The 26061-nt window shown below is 38.6% G+C and overlaps 1 protein-coding gene across 7 annotated transcripts in view; it reads left to right on the forward strand.

Moving 5' to 3' along the window:
• Positions 1-26061, forward strand: part of NEK6 (NIMA related kinase 6) — a 152211-nt gene that overhangs the window by 90059 nt on the left and 36091 nt on the right. For 3 of the 7 annotated variants that reach the window (XM_049831638.1, XM_049831636.1, XM_049831635.1), the window contains exon 2: positions 17701-17822. In XM_049831638.1, coding sequence (XP_049687595.1) covers positions 17730-17822 — 93 coding nt within the window. In that variant the 5' untranslated portion in view covers positions 17701-17729. Of the gene's footprint in view, positions 1-2462; positions 2484-17451; positions 17469-17697; positions 17823-26061 lie in introns of those variants that run through there. The other 4 variants (XM_049831633.1, XM_049831634.1, XM_049831637.1 and 1 more) reach the window with 3 other exon arrangements.

Genomic DNA, 26061 nt, shown 5'->3' on the forward strand with positions numbered 1-26061 from the left:
AGTAAGCGCTTCTTGGGTGGGTATTACAAATCTGTTAATCTTTATGGTATTTATAGGGTAATTTTTAACTCTCTTGAGCTCCTTACTTCCTTGTGGGTCAATTACTCAATTTATAACATTATGTCAGTTGTAAGAAATTTACCATCCAAGGGTAAACAGCGTTGGGTATGGTTCTTTACCTGTGTTGGCTCTTAGTTCTTTGTATATTAAGGTATGCAATAAGTTACTCTGTGACTGACTTACTGGGATTTCTTTTAGTCTCCCTGGTTTGTACTTTAAAGTGACTATGAAGACTTATTTTAGCTGTTGTGCTTCATCACTAATGCAGGGAGAGGGAAAAACTTGCAGCAGTTCTCTCTGAAGACTGTTAATCAAGTTGCAGCTACTTAAGTCAAAATTGCTGTAAATAGTGTTTAAATATTTTCGATTGTCTATTGATGAAAACGATTACTGCGAGTCAAACGCTTTGCTGTGTTGTGAGCACACAGCTCTCTAGGGGAGGGTTTAGCTCTGTAGGAGGGAGGGTTGGCTGACTTGATTTTAGATTCTTGCTGTAGTTATCCATGTTAAAGTGAAAATCTGCTCCGACTCTGTGGGCTTTCAGTTGGCCTATGGAAAGAGAGAATAAAGTCATCTCCCAGCGCTGGAGTTCTTCTTGAAATTGCCTTTCCCCTTGCTCCTTTTGCTACCATTAGCATTACCACAGCAGTGCAACCTGATGGTGGTGATCCTTGTGTAGCAAAGGGGCATGTGCTCTTTCCCTAGTGTTTTACCCATTGAGAATGTTTGGAGCTGTAGGGCAGGGGAGAGGTGTGTGTAGTCAAGAAAATTGCTGGTGACTTGGAAACCGTGGGTTTGGTGAGCACCCGTCATAGCTCCTGTGGCCACTAGCTTTTGGAAACAGTAGAATGGAAGGAAATTTTCTGGAAGGCCTGAGGTAGGTAAGACCAGAGGTGCCAAATAGTCTAGTGCTGAAGGCTCTTTTTGTTACCTGTGAATGTTGAAGTGTAATCTACCAGCTTTTTTTCTCTTACGCTTTTCTGTTCTATATTTTCAAGATGAAGCTTCTGCTGCAAAAGCAGGTTTCAGCATCTATGATGGGTTTTTGAGGCTCTAATAAGTCCCTGAAGGAGCCGGTGTTCTAGTTGCACTTTTCTTTCTTCCCAGGGGTAAACCGTGATTCATTCTCATGGACAAAGAGACTTTGTAGCATTTTTGGCATAATGTACTGTAGATTGTCGCTCTCAATGAAGTGCATGTTATTTTCAAAGATTCGGCCAGTTTGGTGATTTTTTTTTGTTGTTTTTTTTTTTTTTGGAGTTGGTTGTTCCGTAAGCATGTCATACTATGGTGTTTTCCTGGGTTTTTTTGTTTGTTTCTTTGTTTGTTTTCCATAAAACTCCTCAATATTCTGATTACTTCTGGATTAGAAGAATGTCAAAGGGATAATAAAAGAAACAAAACTTTATTTTCAGAATAAGAAGGTCAAATGTTTACTGCCTTGGCATCATTCATTCCATCAATAACAAGGCAATGAAAAACAGTATTTCAGCACTGCTCAGACCATCTTCTCCTAGGTACCTTATTCACATCTAGGCACACCTTTTGGAGTATTTGGCTTTACATTTTCCTAAAGGCAGCTGTGTGTGGGAGCTTTGTGCTGGTGTCTTTCCTCCTGCACAGCATGGCCATGGCACAGGTCTCTGAGGTGCCCTCTTGCCTTTTGTCAGCTTTATTTCAGAATTCGTGGGACTGGCAGGAGAAACTGGCAGTGTCTTTCCTCCGGCTGGCGTGTGAGAAGTTGGTCGGCTAGAAAAGCTTAAGTGAAATTAAAGCCTTGGTTGGCAGGAGATGTGTTGTGTTTTTAAACAACCTGTTTGCATGTGGTGCTCCAAAGGAAGTAAAGTTTGAAAAGAGTCATTCATCACGAGTCTTATCAGACTTTGCTGAAGTTGCATCTTATCTTTCCTATTGTTCATCTGAAATTGGAGACAGCTGAGTGGCAGCTTGCTTAATGTTTTTGGTGATGTAGATGGCACTAACGAGTTAGATAAAAGCAGTTAGATGGTATGGGGAATATAGTTTCCCTATGGAGGCAGTATCTAATTTGTTACACAGGACCATATTAAAATTTCTAACTATTCTTAAGTCATCAGGCAGCAGTAGTAACCAGGGTAGCTTTTGTTCATCCATCTAATATGTGGCATTAATTCCCCTCTGAACTTGGCTGCTGTTGTCCATAGTCTTTCCTTTCTGCTGTTACCATAGCACAAAGTACTGATGCGTGCAAGTACATGGCTGTACATTTTGCTGAGAGCATGTGGCAGTTACGTTCTTCCATAGATTAACTATCATTTTACTAGTAGGCTTTTGGCTTGGTTTGGACTGTAAACTCTTCAGCTCCAATGCATGATCACTCACTCCCTGGGGTGACTAGCTGCTGCACCAAAGCAACTCTCCCTGCCACCTCCCATGGTTTAAAGGTGGGGTTTGACCTCTAAAACTGGATGGTGTAGTCCTGTCTCTGCCTCCCTACATCAAGGATTTGCATTTCTGGGACTTCGGTTTCACCTCTCTCTTGCCTTGGTGTGATCCGAAATAGTCCACATGCGTCAGCCAACTGGTAGATGTTGGAAATTAGTTAATGAATATTTTCTATTTATTTAAATACATTATTTTTCTTCCATGTGTTCCCCTTTTCCACACGTTTACTCCTTTAAAACAAGGTGTTACACGGCTCTTGGTTTTAGTGTGGGAACTCTGTCCACTCACAGGAATGTGTGCTACCAAACCAGTTTTGTTGTTTTTATAGAAACATTGCCCACACACTCCTTTTGCTTTCCAAATATCTATAAATCCTTGCAGGATCCTGCTGACATCACTGTGGTGATCCATGTTTTATTTTGTGAAACTGTCTAGGGGTTAGAGCAAAGTAGAGTATGGAGTCAGGAAAGGTGTGTTTTGTCCCCATCTTAGACTCCAGTCAAGTCTGGGCACTTAATACAGCAATTCATGTTATTTCCAAATAAATTGCTACATCACTATTCATTTATATTTTTCTATTAGCTCTCTAAGCTGGTTTGTTTTACATTAGGTCAATTTGATCCTTTGCTGTCACGGCTCTTTAATTTTTATTTTTCTGCTTTTGCACTTGCTTTGCCATATTGCCTCCTACTTCCCTGGTTGGGGATAGCTGAGCATGGATATTGCTGGACTTGAAAAATTATTTCTATCGATGAATAGTAGTGTGTTAATCGCAGATACTAATAAGGTGTCAACATAACTTGCATTGGTATTTCTAAACCATATTGTAGCTTATTTTGAAATACTGTAAGTATTTGTGTTTCTTTTCTGAAACAAACCTTTGTGTTTGTGCAAGTATCTGGTGGTAAATAGTTGTCTTCAAATGCTGATGAACTGGTCCATGGTAGATAGTTTCAGCTGTGTTCGGCATAACTACTCTTAAAACCTGGTAATTTGAGATGGGTGGAAAACTACATTTTACTTAGTTCATGGATTGCTGAAAGCTAAATTGCATTCTGTACCTCCGGTGGACTTTTTTTGTTTCTTTCTTTTAATTGCATTAACACTTTAACCCTAAGTACTTCTCATCATGGCTGTGGCTGATAGGTAGGTATCTGGAGGTAGATAGAACAGATGCTGCATTTTGAAAACATAATGTAGAGTACTTTGCAAACATCTGTTAATTCTTTGATTTCATGCTCTCTGACACAAGTGGTTTTTTTGTTATTATCTGAAGGACTGTGTCGTATCTGCAAAACAACTCTGAGAGGGACCTCAGTTTTAGGGGAAAGGAAAGACCAGGGCAGGGCAAGTCTTCTCCACTCTGCTGGTTTCTTGTACCCGTATGGTGAGAAACTGCTCAGTCTCTGATCAATATATTACTGTAGAGCTGGGAATGGCTGAAAGGCACCTTGGGGTATATAGCAGAGATTGTTTCAGACAAACTGGAAATGAAATTGTGGAGCTGTTGTCTTGGCAAGTAAAGTGTAATTTTTCTAGCTCCCTCAAATAGGGGAATTTCTGTTCTAACAGCATAGTATTAATCTGAGATCAATGCAGTGTCTTGGCAGTCAGGGGAGGTTGGGAAAGAAATGCAGGGTGGGCAGGATAGAAGATTTTTGTTTGCATGAGTAAGCTTATGGTTTTTAATAATCTGATACTGCTGAGTTTATGTTTCAACATTGAAGCTTATTAGAATAATAGGAAATTGTTACACAGAGGGCAGAATACAGTGTGAAATATGATTTGTCTCTTACACAGAGCTTGCACATTTAGTTATAATTTTTTGAAAGGTTAATTCCCAGTTTCTCTTCAGAACATTCTGTGCAGGCCTTTCTGTAGGGGAAAAAAAAAAATTGGACCCAATTTAAATAGACAAGTCTTGTGAATCCTGAAAGAATTTGGGCATTTAGCCCAGGAAAGGGAGAGTTCTCTGCAAGAACTTCATTAACCCTGTCTGTCATCAAAATAAGTAATAAAAGTAGCTATGCAGACTTTATAAAGAACAGATCTTTTTTGTTTTACCCTGTAGCCTTGATCTGCAAGGCACTGGTGAATGAATCTTGTTCTTTAAGGAAGACTGTGCCCATGTGGAAAAGGAGGTGGAGGTGTATTACATAGTGATACAGAAGTGTGGATATGAACTAAACTGCATTAATTTTTAGAAAACGAGTGCCATTAGTTCCAGATACTCAGGAACATGTAGAGAAGCTGACTATTTCATTTAGTATAGATAAGGCACCTTATAGCAATATTGATAATACAGTCTCATTTAGCATATTTTGAGTTGGAAAAAATACAAACATATTTCTAAAATAGCAATTTTTGTAAGTAGACAAATATTAAATCTTTTTATACAGGGAAGAGTTTCTGCTTCCGTTTGGCTGTTACTTGCAAGATCCAGATGCTGTGAAAGCTCTTCCTGCAATGCTAGCATCTGGCTGCTTGGAAGTTTTGCATGGGGTTTTATGAGGTGGCTTTGAAGTTCCCTTTGGATTTGAATCGTATGAATCTTTAGATTGGTTGGGCTGCATAATTCTCGGCATCATTTCCTCTTACTTCTGATTATGAGAAATGTAAATACTTCAAGCTGCTGTTCTGATGTTTTGAAGTTGGGTGAACATATATCTATATATATCTCTCTGTCTTCCTCCATTCCTTTTCCCTGTATTTGAGACAAGATATGTTAGCTATTAAAGACTGAGATTAATGCCTCTAGAGGGAAACTGCATGAACAGAGTGGTTATAGCAGGTTTCAAGGATTTTGAGCCCATTGGACATGGGCTTGCTCTCTTACTTTGGTCTGCCTAAGCTTTCCTTAAATATTTGAGAAGTTACAGCAATATTTCAGAAGTATCTTTGAGCTTTTCTTTAATATTTGTCAAGTGCTTGGAAGTATGCTAATTAAAAGGTTTTTATCAGTGCTAAGTGGTGGTGTGTAATCACATACATATATATGTATTTACAGAAAAGTTTGTTAGGATTTAAGGTCATATGTTTGTTAAGCTTTCTGAGAACAGACTGGGCTGAACAGTTCCCACATTCAAGTTTTGGGACTGTAGCAGCAGAGCTTATTTAAATTTTTTTTTGTACTTTAGATGTTACTTCTGTTTTTGTCTCACTGGCCTAAGATGATCTGTTTGCTTGTGCTCTTTTTTGAGATGGCTAGTTGCTAAAGGTGTCTTGATAGGAACAAGCTGTGGAAGTAGTTTGGATTCTTAGTTGTGTATGGCAGAAACTTATTTTAGGGACTGGCTTAAATTGGATGTTTTTGCCATAGGTCGGGAACAATCAGTCTTCCCTCCTACTTGATTTTTGGGTCTTCTTTTTTACAAGGGCTTTACAGATGTTGATCGAGAGTGGAAACCGTTTGTATTTCACATGTAGATTGTCAACTTTCTGGTAGTACAGTAAGTTTGCTTACTTACATGCAAATAGCTGATTGTTCCCTTGATGCGGAAGGGAGACTGTACAGCCAGTGTGATAATGAAGTTGACATTACTGGTACAGACAGTGCACGTTTCATAGCTGTATGTGATGTTACTTACTTCAGTTATGATTTAATGATGTGAAAATGTCTGGCAGTTTCTGTGAACATATACGTTGTGAATATATTTCCAGCCTATATTTAATCTTTCCTTCATCAGAAATGAATGAATTCTGAGAAGGGTAACAGAAACGTTCTTAAATAATTTGGCTTCAGGCTTGAAAAGTTTATTGCATTATAAATTAAAAGGTGAGCATGTTGTTGCAGGCTTAGTAAGCAATACAGTAAAATTCCAGGTAGATTTAGTATGTGTTTATTTTTAACATGTGTTTCATTAGCACCAGTAGTGGCCTGAGAGGTCTCTCACTAATGTTTCAAAGGTTGTAAAAATGAATATAGTGAATACTTTTGGAAGGCTCAAAATTGCAACTAGAAGAATATAAATTAAGCTGTGTTGGCTTCTGACTTTATCTGAAACATACATAAGTGAAAAGTAGTTGAGGAAAAATGCAACCTGCTGTTACTGTGCTGTGTTTACAGTATTAGCTCTCCTCAAAGAAACTGTTGTGAGTTTAAATGCTGCTGACTGCTATCCATCTTCAATTTTGGGTGTGAATACGTATTTGATATTTATCTACATCTTACACAAACATTGTACATAAATATTTACAGGTGGTGTTGCCCTAGGAAATTCCATGCAGTAAAATAAGAGGTAGGAATAGTCCAGTTAGGCTGGCAAAAAGGAACATTTACCTTATCACATTGATTCCTTAGTCATAACTATAAATCACCAAGTACTTTTGGCACTGATCCTAGGACTGTTTCAATAGGACCTGTGTGAAACCTTCCCTTGTAACGGATGGATTGAGCCACGTAGCATCTAAAGTGTATTCAGAAGACTTACAAACAATTATGGCTTTTGATTTGGGACCAAGTTCTAGGGAGCAGATACTACAACATAGGAAAAAAAACCAAAACCCAAAACCAGAACACAAAACCCAACCCTTAGCTCAGATGAAACCTTTTAAAACAAAAATTAGAAGTAAGCTAACTACCTTCCTGGTTGGTGGCAAGAACTGTTGAAAGTAATGGGCTTACAAAACATTCTAACAAAAGTATTGTATAAATGCAAAGTAGCATCTTCAGGCATAGTAATATGGTCGGGGAGGAGAGAATACTGTCAGACCTTGCTATTTTCAAGTCATTTTACTAGATTTGTCTGCAAACTAGAATACAGAGTATTTGAAATTATAATCTTGCTTGCTTAAAATGGGAATATGGAGCTCAGCTGGATATAGAGAATGATTTGAAAGAGAGTGAGAAGTTTGACACAGATACTTAATTATTGGCAGGAAGCATTTGTTTTATTGACATCTACAGTGAGATGGCTCTGAATAGCTTTAAATAGTTGACTTAATGTCATTTTGCTTCTAGGTATGAACAGTGAATTACAGTGTCTGTCACAGCATTTGTTTAATGAATATCAATTGTTGACATAGTATGAAAAAGCTCTAGGGCTTTTCAGCCATTTTACTGAAACATTCTCAGTGGATTTTGGGTCTTTGAGGAGCCAGCACTCCCATACTGTCTGTTGAAAATCTAGTTTGCACAGTCTTAACAAAAGGTCTGCACAAAGTCTTAACACAAACCTATCTGCACCTGCTTTCAGGGTAACTCCAACGCTTGTAAAATGGAAGGTGTGATTAAAACGCCATTCTTCTGCTCAGTGGTCAATTTGTTACAAATGTCCTCATCCTTTTTTAAGGGGTTTATAAATTGGAGGTACAATTTTCACTGAGGGCTGTGACTTGGTTTCTGCATTTTGATTGGGCAGCAGCTACTTGTAAAATTTTGAATACATGAATACATAAATATATTTTTTTATTTTCTCATTCTGAGGCCAATTCCATAGTTTGAATATTTGTTACTTCTATTAATGAGTTATTTAAGGTTGGATGAGGATATGCTTCTGAAGGTTTTAAGAAATATTGATCTGTTAAATGAAATTCAAATAAAGGTTGAGTTAAAGAAAAAAACAGCTGGGGTCCTTAGTACTTAAAAATACTGATAAAGAAAATTTTACTTTGAAACACAACTATTGTCTTTAACTGTATTTGGTGACTGATGCTTTTATTGCTCTAAGTACTAGATCCAGGGCCTACCCTTTAAAGCTTCCCTGACGCTAAAGTCTGGGAAAGTTCTTTTCTGCCAATTTTCATTTGGCCTTTAGAGCTTATTTCAGTGAGGATGATTAAAGTTATATTAGATAATATATTAGCACTTTGGTCTTGGATGGCATTACTAAATCTAACAAAGTTGTGTAACTGAGTGATCTTAATACTTCATTTTTTAGAGTCTGTTTGCACTTCCATATATTTTATGCTTTCTCGGGCTTTGCAGGTGTACGTAACTCGTGCTGTGTTACATTTGCTTGTGTATATTTATAGATACAGTTTCATCTTAATGCTAAACCTAAAATTTTGAAACTATTTACTGGTGTTATATCTGCACTCTATTTAACAGTTTTTGCTTGAATTCCCTCATTGCAATCTGGAGCTGTTGGTAAGACAAACCGTACAATCCTTCCTCTGCAGGGCTGGTGGTGTTTGTAGGCAGCCTTGCCACCACGGTGCTCCAGCCAGCTGTATGTTGTGTAGGCAGCTCTTTCTGAACAATTTTTTACTGACTTTTATTATTTAACTCTGCCCTTGCAGCATTCTCTCCTGTCTCTTGCATTTCAGTGGTATTCCTCATGTTGTTTCCTTTAACATTCATATTCATATTTTTTTCAGTGTTGGCAGGTGTGTATTTCACATTAACATGAGGGGTTTTTTGGATGTTAGACTGCTATTTGCTTATGGTAATTTCCAGTCATCATAAGGTGACTGTTGAGAGAGATGAGCAGAGAGGAAAAAATTGTCAAGCATTTACAGTAAATACTCTCTGCTTTTGGAAACGCTGTCAGAAGTTTAATTGTTAGGTTCAAGTAAGTTTGTCATGTGCCAGACAGAATCAGTCTGCTGTAATGAACGGGTTACGCATTTCACCAGCAAAAAGGGAGAGTGAGAAACCAAGGGATGCTCAGGATTTCCTGTCACCTTGCACTGCAGAAGGAATGGGGTAGGCTTTTTAACCTAGCCTGTAATTAGGTTTTGCATGGAAGCATATATTACTGCGCTTGCTTTGCCAAAGCTCTTCAGTATGATGGATGAGATTTAAAGGTTGATCTGACTAAATTGCAATGAGAATACTAACGACAAAGATATTTCTGTTGTGAACTATTCCTACCAGACATCATTGCTGTGACAGAAACGGTGTAAGATAATGGACAATAAAAGTCACTCGAAAATAATACTCTCCTAGGATTGGACTGCCTTCCCCACAGCACGTACCCTGAACCACAGTGATAATGTAATCATAAGCCAAGATCATCATTTAAATATATAGGTAATCTCATATAGTATCTTGACAGATTTATTTTATGAGCAAGCAAGAGGAAGAATATTATTGGGCAGTAGAGAGGAAGAAAGTGTTACTGATGTGGTTGTGTTTATTTTGTAAAATAGTTTGCATTGCTTCAGTCTTTGGGGAGTCTGCAGTGAACAGCATGCTGATGGCTCAGGGGAGGTGGGGAGTCTGGGCTCCCACTGACAGCCCATCCGCTGCGGATATCGACAGCTGACCTAGGAGCCTGGTTTATGTGCACTGGCGGATTTTATTCACTGTTAATCTCAATTCTTTGTATATGTTAAATGATGGAAATTTGTGCAGTAGTTTAAATCATGTACTTGACCTTGTTTGCCGTTTTGTTTTGGTTTACACAAGGTACCCACACAGGGCTCCTTGCCTCCCTCTCCGAAGTCCCTGTGTAGCTAGAGGATTTGAGAGGGATATAGTAACTGAGTGAAAAAGCATATATATGTATCTTGCATGATATTTGAGGGCACTGGAGCAGGTCAGAGGTAGAAAAAACCCCCGTAACGGTTCCAGGAAGGGCACGGCTGCCCCACTTCACAGCTAGGAATGCGGAGACTCCTTGAGATGGAGTTGTGTTGCTTTTACAATAGCAAGTGGTGCAAACGTGGAAAACCTCATAGTTTATTCTGCAGAATACTTTTTGTGGCAGTACTAGGTGAAGTTGGAATTGCTGTGGTTCATTCTGCATTTACAAAGCTGTTCACTGTGAAGTCTCCAGTATGTATTACAGAAAGAGCTGCTCTGTGCAATGCCACCCCTTGCTGTGTCCCTGACCACTGAGGATTGGTTTAGCAGTGGCTGGAGTGTTTGGGTTTGCTGGCTCCTCCAGTGTTGTGGGCAGTAGCAGAGCTGAACGCTGGGCATGTGGAAGCAGCTGGTGCCTCTTGCAGGAAGGTGAAGAGTGTTGGTACAGAAAACGGTTGTAACACTTGAGCGCTCCAACTGCTCCATTGCTGTCTACTTTAGAGGTGCACAGTCCTATCATGTTGATTATACATCTGGGAGCAAATAATTTGGCCTGTAGTTGAGTTTGAGGCATCCGGAGACACATGGTGATACCCGATTAGACTGGCCACAGCTGTTTCACCAAGCCAGTTTAGAGAGGAGCTGCACCTGAGGCAATCGGGTGTGTGAGACTGAACGCCAAGATGCTGATGGGTTTATGCTCCTTAATGAGTGTCTCGTAGCTAATGATCTTGGCCTTTGCTACCCAGTGCCCTGGGCTGTTTTGGTCTGAGAATCCCACCTGTCAGGTACCTGCGAGGTACCACAGGGTTCGATGGGGTTTTGTGTTTTGTTTTGCTTTCTACTGATTCAGGTGTCAGATGGATGGCATGGGGCATACCCATCCTTAGGTACCCAAAGAAGAATTGCAGCGTGGGACATGGTAGGGGAGCTGACTGGACTAGAGGAGTTTCATTTTCCCTTGCTTTGTAAAAACTCACAGGCTGCCTGTGAATACTGCCACTGTATGCAGTACTAACTGTACTGCAGAAGGGTTATGGTAAGTGGCAGGATGCTTGAAGACTGATGCTGGTCACTTACGTAACTGCATGGATGGGGTCTTCTCTTTTTTGGGTGTTTTGGCATAGCTGCACGTACGTTTTGTTTCTGTTTTGCGTTATGCCGCTATGGAGTGCAGGGCCCATGGTGAGAGAAAAACCTACATCAAGTTGTAGTTTGAGAGAGTAAGCTGCTCATTGCACATGGGCTTTGGTCATATTCCCTACTATCTTGTTAAATTTATTCTGAATTCTTAGAGAGTAACTGAATTGTCTGCAAAACTATTCAGATACAAACCTGAAGAAAATGAGACGGAAGTTTTTGGTACCTTGGGTATTTTCAGTGCATAGTTTTCAAAATTTCTCAGCTTATACCTTAAGCTCTGTTGGGAGAAGTGAACAGCCCTACACCGAGTTCAGTTATATTTTCTCAAATGCTTTATCTATTTTAAGTTGGTGTCTGATTTAATTGGAAATCTTTCACTTCCTTCCATTGTTTTCGGGAACTGTTTTCCCCAGTGGATCAGGTACAGGCAAACAATCCTGCACCATTCAGTTATATGGGAGCTGCCATATTTTGTGTGTGGCTCTATGCTGTTATGATGTCTTTCTTGTATTAGAAAGTTAAAAGCTTTACCAAGACAACGTATATCTCAATTTATACTATGCAGCTAAGTACTGTTATTTTAATAATTGGAAATATCGGTGGATTCTGTATTCGTGAGAGTTCCCTCTGATTTCTGGTATGATAAATGTACTTTTGTGGTTGGTGTGGAGGGAAGTGAGCCTGTGTCTGTTACTGTAAAATAGATATGGCACATATACAAGGTAATTGATTTTGCTCATACTGAATGATCATAAACACCAGTATTCGAAAGCAACCTGAACTGCTGATGCTCTTGGTGTTGTGAAAGTTATTACGTTGGTTGGCAGCCAAACCAAGTAGTTTGGAATTTGTCCGGCTGATTAAAATTGACTCCAAATACTAAAACAATTGTGATACATCCTTAACACAACTTGGCTGGAATATCCTGAAAGTAATGCTCCATCAATAGAGCTTCAGTGAAGTCTTCCTCCCTGTGCTTCGTTTACCAGTAGGCACAAACATGGTTATCTGCTTCACTTACCTGTTCTTTCCAAGACTGGAACCCAATTGCTATAATTTGTTTTCTTTTTTAGTGTACAGTTCCCAAAGCAGATAATTGCTTTTCTGGAGGTAGAGGTAAACGCTTCAGTTTTGATTAAAATAGGGTGGAGATCTGTCTCCAAAAGCTGGAAAATGCTGCAAGAAATCTTATGAACTGTATACAGTCCTTCCTTTTGTGTATGTGGATTTTTGAGGCATGTGTGTTATTGGAGACTTATGTGTATGAGATAGTTGAGTATTCGTAGTGATTCCAGAAAGCTGTTAGGTTGTTCTTGTAATGCCTTTCACAGATGATGATCCTGTTCTTTTATCCACTTTCTGGAAATATATGTGATGCTTCATGCAATTTAAAAATGTTTCAATTTACTGTCATGGTCAAGACCCAGTCTGAAAACGTTTGACACTGCAAAGCTTTGTAGGAAATTTGGAAGCAGGAATAAAAAAGCCTCACTTAAGTAGTAAAAGTGCAGAGCTAGAACAATGTAAAGTAAAAACGTGCCAACGTTAAGAGACCTAATTCCAAGACCTCTTTGTCTTATTTCCTACTATTGTCTTTGGCTGTTTAAACAGTTAAAAGAAATCTTCAATCATTTGTCTGCAACTGGTCCCCTCCATCCCCCCCATTTGATAATAAGGAAATGAGACCGAATCTGGAGTGTTATTGTCACTGCTTGGTTTTGTGTTGAGTAGCTTTTTGTTTTCTTCCCTATTTGGTTTCTTTGATGCTGTATTGTGTCAGTGATACTGTTGCTGCTAAGAAGTGACATGTAAAGTAAATTTGTTGATCTTGGTCCAGCTGTTAGTAGAGTTACATCCTAAAATACACCAGGATAGATTTATTTTCTCCCACTTCTCATGCAGGTCAAAATTAGATGGGGAGACATAACTTTGGTTTAGACATGGTGGCCACTGGTTCTAGATGTTGGTGAATTAAGTGTTGCTTTTAGGATTGCTACTTAAAAAAATGACTAAAGGAAAATTCATTACCTATTAATATCACCGTCAGTTAATGAGGCAGTATGTGCTTTAACTAAGCTGAAATGTGATGCAGTTCAGCCTTTTTACTGCACTGTGGTTAACATTCACATGATGCTACGTGTAGAAACAGCTTCTCTTAGCATGAGATACTTCCATCCTAACCTGTATAGCCCGAGTGAGATGGGAGATTGTAGCTCATTCAAGTAACTTTGAGAAGGTCATTCCTTTTCAAAGGAATGAAGATAAGACTTCTGGTATGCTACATCTCATTCAAATGCTTATGTTAATTACAAGGAAGGGTCTCCTGGTAACTGTTCGATTCCATGAGATAACTTATCTAATGCAGATTGTGTAGCCTGAATGGACTGATGGAGTAACACGTGGCTAAACAGGTTTAAATATTTCTGATGTGTTCATGGTTTTCTAAAGTAGTCTAAAATAACTGCTATCTAACATGTTGCAGCTAATATCCAAACTAACTTCAGGATTAGTAAAATGTAGCTCAAAATGTGGTCACGTCCTCAGGAGAGTACAAGTCTGGTTTTAAGCACTTGTATGGGATGCTGTCATGTTCTTTGCTCAACACTTTAATGTTTAAAAATATCATTGCAATATTGGTTCTGTAGTTACACTTTTTAAAGGAGAGTATCAAAAACCTCACAGAATTTTGTAGAATTACAATTTTGTGCAATCAGGGTACCTTTTTTGACATCATAAAGTGCCTTTATGTTGTCAGCTGCTATTTAAAGACCCTGCGTGAAGCCCCTTCCTGGGGATCCCCCTTCCAGTCTACCTATAACATGTGCTTGCCAATCGCCCAGAATAGCCGAGCTGACAGCTTCGAGCAGGACACGCTGTCCCGTAGGTGTCAGCGGGCTCAGAGCTGGTGTCATGTGAGCTGTGCCATATCTCTTTTCAAAGCTGATATTTTGTTCTTACTTGTTCCTTTACTTCCAGCTGTAGTGCTTTAAACAAACAGTAACCAAACCCAAATACTCCACCTAATACATTCCCGTACACGCTCGTGGCAACTAGGCTGTTCTGAGCTTTTAATTGCCTTCCTGTTGTCTAATCTCTCACAGTAAGTAATTGTACCTTGAGTTTCCTTACAGCAGCTGGAAGGCTGAGGTTCTCTTAGGAATGTCCCAGATTTTTGCATGATAAGATGGCTCAGGTTCTTGTATTCAGAAATAACTGCTTTTTTTCTTTTTGAGCTTTAGTCCATTCCGAAGGCAAGACGCAGTAGATACGCTGTTTGATCTGTGTTAGACTACAGGTATTTCACATGACACTGCCTGGACATGCCTTTTATCTTGAGGCTGTAAATGTGAAATTTCTGAATTCCTTTGGAGATAAGTGGCAAGAAGCAAGGCTGTCAGCGGCCTGCAGTCTCTAGCAGTGTTTTCTCTGTGTTTGTGGACTTAGAAGAGAAAGAACCTGTGTTATGTTCTCCCTTCAAGTAAACAGCCTTTCTTCAAATCATCAATAATAAAATAATTAAGATAGTTCTGGCAGTGTAATGTAAGGTAGAAATTTCATAGGACAGTTTAATGTTGATATTAAGAGACATTTTTTTATTTTTTAATTATTTACCCGGTTACTAATAAACCTACAAATGCCTGATACTGAAGGAATCCTAAAATCAAACTTGTTCATACTAGTAGTGATTATCCTTCTACCACTAGAGTTTCATAGTACTGACTTTGAAAAACTGTTTTTATTGAGCAACCCATGTGTTAGCCTGTTTATATGCAGTAGGTACTCCAGCTCTCACAGCTCTTTTCTAGTGAGTGTTTGTTAGCATGGAAGTTTATTTGCTTAAGGAACAAGAAGAGCCTTTTCTCTGCTTTCTCTCCAGTAGTGTGTGTGCATGTGTTACGGTAGCTGGTATTGGGAAAGATCTGCAAGAGCTAAAGGCTTATTTCACTGACAACTGTTAAAATAACCAAGCACTACTTGCTACAGAAATTCTTCTTCATCATATTTTCTTTTCCACTCCCCCAAATATTTAAAATACCTTTGTATTTTAAATGAAGAGTTAGTCGTTGCCCAAGTGCCAGGCATGCACTATTAATACACTATTGAAGTCAGGTTGTGCTCTTTCACTGAGTGAATACTTGCCAAAACTTTAAACAAGTTTCTGCAAGTGCTTGTGTTGGCCACTAAATCTTCCCTTGCCACAGATAGGCTTCTAGTCACTGCTGAGGACAGCAACAATGTGACTCTAAATGACATATTACCTAGAGCACGTGTGGATAATGAATAACTAGCTATGAATAATATCATTAAATAAGTCCAAAAAACCTGCATACAGTCCTTTGGAGGGAAAAGATGTTAGTGTATTTATCGTGCATGTTCTGTATATGCTGTGAATCTATTTTGAGGACTGGCTTTGCTGGGGGCCAGAGCCTGACCCCAGAACTGGCACGGAGCAACGAGCGCTGTGATCCACTCTGTGTCCCCCGAATAGCTGATAAAACTACCAGGATTTGTCCCAGAGTCAGGCTCAGACATGGCGACACTAATAGTTCCAAGTATGGTTTTTGTTTCCTAGAAGGGCTAGAAAATATGTGTATGTTCAGTCTCTTCTGCATCTGCAAACAGGAAATGTATCTAGAAGGCTTTCGGCCAAAAGCCCATACCTGCCCTCTCTTACTGCTCACTGCAGTGTTCCTGCAATCTGTGCACAGCTCTGTGTCGAAGGAGGATTAGTTAATCTGGGATCACAGTGTTGTTCCAGCACTGGGAATGTCTCAGCTGCCTGATGGGCAGCTCTTTACAACTTCTGCACTTTACGGTACCATTTTGGAAGGTGAGAAGGCTATCATTTCAGATTACTGTGTTGTGCTGGCCTGGAAACTGCAGCATCTGAGCCCACACTCTGCAGGGATGGACCTTGTGGGAGGGAAAGCGTGGAAACCACTTAGAGTGGTCTCGGTGTCGCGGCTGGGGTTTGTGGGCAGGGGTGGCTTGTCCTGATGCTGAGGCACTGCGGCTCCCCCCATGCGCTCGGAGGATCGGGGTTTTTCTGCACAGTGGCAACGAGCAGTCGAGAGCAGTCGTACCCATACTGCTGTGTGTTGGACTTGGGTCACGTTTTCAAATGTCCAGCAACTTATTTAAGTAATGACAAGTCTGGTACATCCAGTTCGGGGAAACAAGTTCCTTTGCCTTGTTCAACCATTGTGGGAATTTAACTTTTTGATTTTTCTTTTCCTCTCTCATTTTTTAAGTTTTAAAAAAAAAGGAAACTGACTATCACACTTCCAATTCTTTCTAATTGGTTTGTGTTATGGTTGATTATAACCTCTTTTTTGAGCCCTCTCACCCAAGTACTTGTGTCTCGTCTTCCTTCCTGTTACCCACAAGCTTTTGCTTGGTTTTATAATACTGTTCAAAATAAAACTAAACTCGTCATACTGTGAAATAGTTTAATTCAAGGTAGACCCACGATGTGATGTATAAAAAAGTCTTATGCTACAAGTGCTCGATTTCACAGCTCTTCACCAGCTGTGCTACCAGCATAAACGAAGATTAAATTTTGTTTTGTGTTGTGGCTCAACTTCACAAACAAGATCTTTGCACTTAAAAAAGGGAGCGAAGACTGAATTGGTCTCTCTAGGGTGAAGGGTAGTTTTAGAATGAAATTGAAGGATCATTGCAAACAGTGATGGTGAATTTATTTTTGCCTGCTTACAGTAAGCTCTGTATCTGGTAACTTTTGCTAGATTCTCTTCTCCATCACTGCATCCTCTTAAAATTTCTGTAATTTTTGTAGGAAATTCTGCTGGACAGCTGTGCTTAATAATTGCTGCAGGTAAAACTGGAACAAATTAATTCATGGAATTCTCCCTTGTTTGTTTGTTCCTAGAATAATACTTCGATCTCATTGAATCTAATATGGTTTCTAGCTGCTGCTTCCTGTGGCTTACCAACCTGCATGAAAACTTTTAATTGGGGGTGGGGAAGAAAGAATGTGGGTATAGCTACACTTTTAGGTTGTCTCTGGCCAAAGAAAGCTACAACTGGTGAGACTTTTTGTGATTTTTGTTTTACAAATGGAAACATGCTAACCTTTCTTGAATTGTCCACTAAGTGTTTGATACTATTGGGGATCATCTGGGTTTCAGTAGTTCTAGGGGAAGTAATGCTAGCTGCTGTTAGAGTTGACAGAAGCAATATCTTTTGTGAATAACATTACCACTGACCAAATAATCATATTTTCTGTTATTTTGCTTATTAGGGAATGATACCAGTAATAATTGTGATATTGGTATTTTTGTTTTGTGATCTCGGCAGAGTGAGGGTAGCTTTGACCTGTTGCTGTGTCCTTTCAGTTTGCAGGTGGCAGTGGGTGCGTTCTGGTCCGTCAGTGAACAGCTGAGCTCCTGTGGGGCTGGTGATAGATAAGGGTTTTCTTTCTTCGAGAATTGTATGCATGAGTCAATCCGAGGGAAGAAAGGGGAGGAATCAGTTCTTGCTGTCTTGATGTACAACCCCATGTAGGCACACCCCTAGAAAGAGTTTCTTGCTTTCAGCGCTGGATGAACGGTGACTCTCTCCCCGCTTTCTTTTAACTCCAGCAGAACTGTGAGGCAGAGTTTGGTATGATACCATGGAAGGGCAGCATAACCATCCACATCATCTAGGGGACCAGAACAACCCTCTTTGCAAGCTGCCAGGGCAGGAATACCAGCATGATCCTCAGGTAAGTGCATATGTCTCTAATCTTTCTCCTTCTGTGTTTTCTTCTCTTCCTCTTATAAAGGTCTACAGATTTCTTAGCATTTAGCTTCCCCCGCACCCCACTTTTGTTTATAGTGCAGTTATAGCAGTTTTAAGGTATATCCAGTTTGGGATTTTGCCAGCCAGCCAGAGTTTCCTGAATCCATTTTTTTGATGATAATAAGAGAAAAAGGAAATAGTTTGAATTTTGCTTAAAGCAAGTATTTTTAAATAGTCTTATAAAAACATGTACTGTGTTGGCTTTCTGTTCTCTTTGATTCTTCGAAGAAAAGGCCAAAGAAAAACAGTTGATTGTGTAAGTGAATAAATGTATTTTATCTCCTTTTAGAGTTTAATAATATATGCTGAAGAGGTAATTACCAAATACAAGAAAAAGCTAATCCTACTTGAAACTGTAGGCTCTTTGTCATCATTTCCTCTGAGTCTCTGGAATTTCTCCCACAATGTATTTTTTTATAGACTGTTATCAAGTTTTGCTATAGCAGCTCATACCTCTATCTTTTTCATGCCTTTCTGCACAAGCGGGCTAAAACTAGGGTTAGAGCTGCATTCAGAGTAATGTAGATAACTTCACTGTATATTTTGTGAATGCTGGCTGCTTGCCTTTTTTAGACTGTTGGTCTGTTTATCAGAGCAATTAAGTTTTACCTATATGTATTTTAAGGAGTAAACGAAGAGCATTATGGAAAAGTTGTCAGAAAGAAGACTATTGCTTGGGGAGGGGGCTGTAGGTTTTAAATTTCATTCTGAACGTGCAGTCCAGTGGTGATCCAGGTTACTTGAACAAGAAGTGGTTCTTAGGAGAGCTGTATCACAACACAGTATAGGATTTGCAAAAGTGGTAAGTTGTCTACAGAGTACAACAATGAATGTATCTTATGCAGCACTGCTGGGAAAGTAATGTGGTATGAGCAAAGCCCCCCTCTCCTAATGTAGCAATTTGTCATATTAAGTCATTTAATAATAATTGAATCCCCTTGATTAATCTCCTAGAATTAGCCAGTTGCATTTTGAGCAATTAGGGTTAATTACTGCCTCATTTGGCAGGATAGAGCCCCTGTAATTATTTCATGAACAAGATTAGGAAGTGTTCCTGTGCAGCAGATACGTTCATGGCATCTTGGAGCACATGTTAGAATTTGTAATGACATAGTTAAGTGTAATTAGTAGCTAATAATCTGTGTTCTGCTGTTATGCTGATGCTGAGTGGGCTCATTTTGCTGTATGGTCATTGTTCAGTGAAACCTCCCCTCAACTCTGTTAATATCCAAGTTGTGTTAATGGAGGTCTCTGAGTATATTAACTGTTCTGAGAATGATCTAGTTTGGAATTAGGATTGCAGAAATACTTTATTTGGTTTTGCTGTTAAAATAAAATTTTAAAAAAAGCTGAATATCAAAAACACACAGTCTACCAGAGAATTGAAAAAAATGCGTCTCCTCAGCAAACTCAGTTTAGAAATTAATGAAAATTGTACTATTTAGATGGCAGGCTACCTTACATTGATGGCATGATATGATTGCTTATTACGTATTTCTGATTTTCCATTTTGCAGGAACGTAATTATAGATCACTTTCAATTTTCTGGTACCTATTACCTGGAAGAATCAAAAAATACATAATTTCTTTCTTCTGAAGATACAAGTAATGCAGACATGCAATATAATAGCTTGTGGAAGAGAGAGGCTTGGGAAGGAAAAATTGGCCAAACTTGTCTTACAAGAAATGTCATGAATGTCAGGGATAAAAGCTTAATCAGAAAAAACAGAACTTGAGCTTTTAGAGTCTTGGATGAGGATGGGTTTTTGTATGGAATGACCCTCTTCCTTCCAGCTCTTTCATTCAAAACTACTGTGTCACCCCCAGAAAGACCAGAGCAACAGTGTGCTCCTCTAGTAGAAACTTTTCCTATAATTATGCTACTTCCTAAAGCTTTTTTGTTTTTCATTCTGGCAGAGGTGTTATTTCTGTTTTATAACTAGTTAGTACAGTGAGTAAGCGTATCAGACTTTTCTTTCTGTCTTTAACTACTACAGTTTAGTAATAAGGTGACACTTTTGAGTAATGCTTCATATTTAGAAGTTTCCTAGAGTAAGTGAATATATAAATATAAAGAAGGCCCAATAGAATCATAGTTTTAGCTTCTGGCTCCCTTGCCTGTCCAGCATTACCCTGATGAAGTTCATCAGCAAGAGGCAGAACATTTTCCAGTAATTTTCCAGAGTGAAAGTGTCAATTATCTAAGTCTCTGGATTACTTAGTGTTCATAGCAGTAAGCAATAAATGTTATTTAGGAGTAGATCAGTGATATAAAAATATGGAGCTGTAATTTTTTACTTGATTTTTGTACTAAATAAACACTAACTCACTTTTAAACAACCCTTTTATATACTCACACAGCAGCAGAGCTGTTAATGGCAGTTTCATTTCGGTCTGTGAATTGAAGGTAGATTTGAACTGGTCATCTAGCAGCAAAGACTTCAATTTATTGTTTTCTGAAATGCTTAGATTATTTCTATGTTAATATTAATTTCTTTGTGAATATCACCTTGGTCTACTATTTTCAAGCTGGTATTTCTCTCTTTCCTTGTCATAAGCTAGTACAAATACCTGCTGATAGGGATGTTAAAACTTTGAAATTCAAGCCAAGTTCTTCAGCAAACTTTAAATTCTAGGTAACAGGTCGGGTTAAGGATATTTTATGATGACTGTGTAGTCTCATTTCGAAGCTGCAGATTGAAAAACCTGATGTATTCTTCAATAATTACTTGACTACCTGTTTGAAGGATAATCCATATTTGAGAAGTTTCCTTTCTCTTCTGAGCTTAGAAGTTCGTTTTTTAATCAATCTGTTCTAATGTGTTCCCATAAATTCACACTGGAATTTCAGACTCAAAGTATGCAAAATTCTTTTCAGGTAGGCATTATAGAATGGAGATGGGTGTATAATTTGGGACATCATAAAGAGGTTTGAAACACTGATGTTGATAGTAAATCATTGCTTATAATGTATACGTGTTCAACTGGAGGGGCTGAAGCTTCCCCATCTACTATCACAGATGTCTTTTAAAGGTGAAATTAGTTTATGGTAAATGTCATTCAGATGAAGTATGCACTTTAGAAGCAAGGAAACCATTCCTTTAAAATTAATGATGCATTGCAAATATCAGAAAAAACCTTATATCCAGCGTAAGATAATTAAAATTCAGGTCAGAAGTGTATGACTTAGTCGGGCTAAATTTTTTAATGAGATTTCAGAAAATTAATTGGCCGAGTATGTTTTTACTCTTCTAAGGAATATTTCATTTCATGGTTCTACAGGAAAGATGCTTTTATTGGCATCTAAAGATTGTAGTGTCTTGACTTTTTAACTGTTGGTTAACCAATCTTTAAGAATTTTTAGGCTGATTACAAATAATCTAAACATCTCGTAACCTTGTAGCCATTTGTGCAGACTGACTAGTGCTGGTTTTCCACATGCCAATCAGGCAGCAGTAAAACAACTGACTTTATTATTAATTAACATTAGCACTCTGGGTTCATATATTGTGCAATTAGCAGTGAACACTTATCTTTTTTCAGCTCATTTAGGCTTATTTTTTTCCATGCCTCTGGGAGAAGTAGTCATACAGGCATTGCTCTGCAGCATGTTGATATTTTACTGATATTTTTGTCTTCAGTCTCTCAGTACTCTCATTTGCCTGAAGCATTGGGTTAGAGGCTGCAGGAAAGGCTGCTTGGACAGTTTTCTCAGGACTGTTTCAGTTTTTCCCCAGCTCTTAAATTATTACAAAGAGGTGAATTTATTGGTCAAACATGAATTGTTCTGGACATTGAAAGTCTTCCTAGAGAACTTTTTTTTTCTTACTCCTCCTTATCCCAAAATACAAATTCTGAGCTGTACAACTACTCATTTTAAAAAAACACAAAAAAATGCGTTTGGGTTATGTAGCTGTCCTACCTGCATATGGTTATAGCAGCGTATGAAGGATTTGGAAGAAATTCTACCAAATCTCCAGTTGTAAATTCTGGTACGTTTGTATTCTTGCATGCTCAGAGTTGCCTGTGGTCAGGTACCTCTAGTAGCACTGTAATGGACATCCCCGAAAATGTGGAAGCGTAAGTAGAAACTACATTCTATCACCAAGGAGCAAGGAACTTCTCTAATACTGTCATCCTCTGTATTTGCCTGGGTTGCTTTATAATCTGGTATATAGGAACTCCTTTTAATCTTTAAGTTTCTTATCCTTGCAGCATATCCGTTCAGGTGCATACAAGATAATATAACTGCAGTTTTTATTTCACTGGATTTTTGTAGTATTACAAAACCTTACTAATTCTGTTTTGCAGAAAATCTTGTAACACCTCAAAATTTGAGGCTGAAAGTTCTGGCAAACTTCTCCCTTCAGTATTGTGACGAGGGCTGTTGTCACATACTTTGCTTTGAAATTTTTGCTTTTGCATCAGTGATTACATCTAAAAGAGAACATGTATGCCAGAGATGTCCAGAATAGCTTGTTCTTGGAATAATCTCTGCATTTCTTCTTAAAAATGAATAGCTTCTTTATTTGAATGAGGAAGTAATTGACTTTAATCTTTGGGGGGTGGTGGGGGTGGTGGTTTTTTTTTTAATGGAGTAGTAGAAGAATGAGACTTCATTATGTGGATGAAGAGAACAGCCTTTGTCTCAAAACTAGTTCTTCCCCAGACTGTCCCCTTCTTACAGCTGCCCTTGGAACAGAAATGTGCAAACTGCCCAATTTTCACAGTGTCTTCAGAGGTCCAGCTGGTTGAAAGGTTTTTTGGTTGGTTGATTTGGTTTTCTCTCCCTTTTTTTTATTTTTATTTTTAATTCAAGCTCCATCATTGACCTTGAAACCTGTTCTGCAGAGGTGGTGTCTTGGTTTTACTGTGTTCATGCAGACCTGAACTCTGCAATGAGCCTGAATCTGTCCTGAAAATAAGAAAATCTATTTTTGTTGAACAGGTTTGAAGATGGTGGTGGTATCTAATTTTACACACAGTTTATATCTGTATATGAAAACTCTGAGATTTGCAGAAATAAAGATCATGGTTTATTTGAATGGATAGGTTCTTTGACAGCTTTATGAAAAATTGTAGTGGTTAAACATAGAAGGACTTGAAAAAAATGGAGCTGCTCTTGTCAGAAGTCATGAAATAAATGAAATGTATGCAAGGCCAGACTATAGGGATGGTATTCTGAGGAGGTAGATATTTCTTAGGTATCCTAAATGTGTCCTTGTAACAGTATTTAGAAGAGTTACCTGCTTATGTTTAAGTACAGTAAAGAATAAGAGAAGGTTAATTTTTAAACAGACGTATGGGAAAATGGGACTGCCGTAATCAATAGGGAGCTTTCTGGTATGGTTTGGTCTAACCTGAGCATGCTCTCTGGTTTATACCATAATCAAACATCTTCTAGCCTGTATGAAAGCTCCATTACTTTAATTAGGTCTGATAGGTTGTGATAGCAAATGCAAATCTAGGTCATTGCATATGTAAATGTGCAGCTGTAGTCCTGGAGGATGCCAGAACATATCAGCTAAGGTGTCCAGTCATCACCCAGCATTAACTCCAGCATGGCAAGCAGACTTTATGTGCTAACCATGTGAAAGTGGTTAGGACACACACATACACCCTGTCACTTGCCTAACATTTATTTATATTTTCAAGTTAAGGAGTTGCTAGATATTTCTTGGCACATGCTTAAAATATTAATTTATGCTTAAAAACTCTTTGTTTAAACACACAATTTAATGATTTATAAAGGGCAAAAGGATACCATCCTTGATTGCAGCATGGATTTCTTCCTTAAAAAAAAAAAAAAAAAAGTTTTGCGGTAGTCGCTTCATAAAATCTTGTTAAAACTGCTACCTCTTTTGTGAATGTTAAGCCCCAGTTAGAAAAGCTTTTGCTTCTTACTACTCAAGAAGAGCTTGGCTCAGGAGGCACATATTCACGGTTAAGGAAATGCTTTGATTCCTTTCTATTTTTTAATTAGGAAAAAAGTGTTCTGTAATTTTACATACTGATACCTGTGTTTGGCTGGGTAAAGTGATTTGACTGGACAACTCAATTAACTTGCTTTGTAGCTCATATGCAAAAAAGTCTGGAAATGGAGGTGTTCCTGGTTAGTTACCAGTCAAGTTGAACAAATGCTTGTGTTTCAGACATCCTTCTGGTGATTTTGTCACACAAAAAATGCACATAAACTAATGTTTTGTTAGCACTCCCTGGAATGAGATGAGTATTCTTGGATTACTGTAATGTATATTGATGAGTATTACTGTTTATCAAATCCCTGCAAAGAGAGATTGCAACCAATTTAAACTGAGAAAGCTGCAGGGGCTCATTACTTTGAATATTTGCATGTCTGGCTTCATCCCATGTTGCCTTACTCTGTTGATAATTTAGTAACTTAAAGGGGAATGTATGTAAATAATAGAGCAGTGTTATCTTAACACTCTGCTCTTTATCTGATGACCCATAGACTACCTTTTTCCTCATTGGTGAAAGGATACTCCTGTTTTATTGTATAGTATACACGGCAGAACTTGGAGAAATGAATTCTGAATCTTAATTTTAATTTGTTTTGCTGTTACAGCTGGTAAACGCAGTATAACTTTAAGCACAACACAAGTACTGAGAGTAACCTTCATTTGCTTACAAACATAAACTTTGATTGCAGCTGATACTGGGGCTTCTTTCAGAGTGGAGGGGAGACTAAAGTGATCTTAAAAAGGAAACAGTCCCTGAACTGTTTAAAGGAAATACTTGCTGAAATTACCTTCCTGTTTCTGTGTGACTCACCTTCATGAATAACTGCAAATTCTAATGAAGCCTTCTTATTTGTGTAGGTTATTGTTCATGAATTAAAATTTTTATTGTGTTGTCTTTAGCCTAGAGAAATGAAAACCATTTCTCATAGTATGAGAATATATAAATGCTCATGGTGATAGATGGAAAAACTTACCTGTGGCCTTGGCATTTCAAAAATAATTACTCGAAGTGTCGTTTCATCTGAAAAGGAGTGAGTTTGCTCTTTTAGGGAACTTAAACTGACAAAGCTGATGATCATGATGGCCTGGAGTTAAATTTCCAACTGGAAAGTGCCTACTTGAATTAGCAGGCATTGGCTGGACATTATGGTATTGCATTTTTGTCTTCTCTGGAGTCCATAACCGTCTAAGCTTTTCAGTTTAGCAACAGTCCTCTCTCTCCATAACTGCAGAGCCGTATCCTCAGTACGTTCTCAACGGCTGACGCAGGGCAGTGGTGTGGAAGTGCAGGGCAAGCGCCAGCAGCAAACAGCCTTTCACTGCCAGAGAGATGAGGGGGAAGATGACAGCAGAAAGACCTGACAGTCTTTTCGCTGTCTGGTTTGTGATTTATCTCTGCATCTCTCTATCATCAGCATTTATAAAAAGTAATCATTTTTCTTAAGTACGCCTGCAGTAGAGTAGCTTTCGTTGTGGGGATTTCTCCTGCGTTTGTTGTGATTAAAGATGCTGTAAAGGTGACAGTTTGCAAAATAGCTTGTCTTGGTTGATCGAAGCAGTTTGTGGGTCAGAAATTACTATTTAGGGGACTTTATTGGTGAGTTTACTTAAAACCATGTCATTAAAAACATTAAATTGTATAACTTAATTTACAAAACCTCTGCCAAATAACTGTGATTGTAGTTCATTGCTGCACGGACATCTTGAAATCTGGAAGCTTTTTCAAATATCTGGTTGATACTTTTTATTGTTTGTTGAATAGTAGTGGCTTTTATTTCTGTTGCAAAGAAAAGAAGTCCAAACTTATTTACTCATCAAAATAAATATATACTTTAAGAGGTCCTCACACGGTCTTGTATGTAGTGCTGGCAAAAGGTGCTGGACTGAAAGCTTTACCTGCATTTTAAATCTTACTTCCAGCCCCACCCCTCTGTGAGGAAATGACAGTGGTAGCAATAGTCATCTCCTTAAAACATCCAGCCCTCTGGGCCTGCTCTCCCTGGACACCCTGGACTGGGCTGGGATTCTCTACTAAAGATTGGGCTGTAAACGATGGCTGCGTCCCTGGGAAGCCCTCCCCCCTCCAGCTTCTGTTGTGTCCTTGTCTTCTTGTGGTTTTCAGTGGGAACTCTGAAATGGCTCAAGATGCTGAAGCTTAAAAATATTCTACTTGGCATGCAT

The sequence above is a fragment of the Accipiter gentilis genome, chromosome 29 (assembly GCF_929443795.1).
Source record: "Accipiter gentilis chromosome 29, bAccGen1.1, whole genome shotgun sequence".
NCBI lineage: Eukaryota > Metazoa > Chordata > Aves > Accipitriformes > Accipitridae > Astur > Astur gentilis.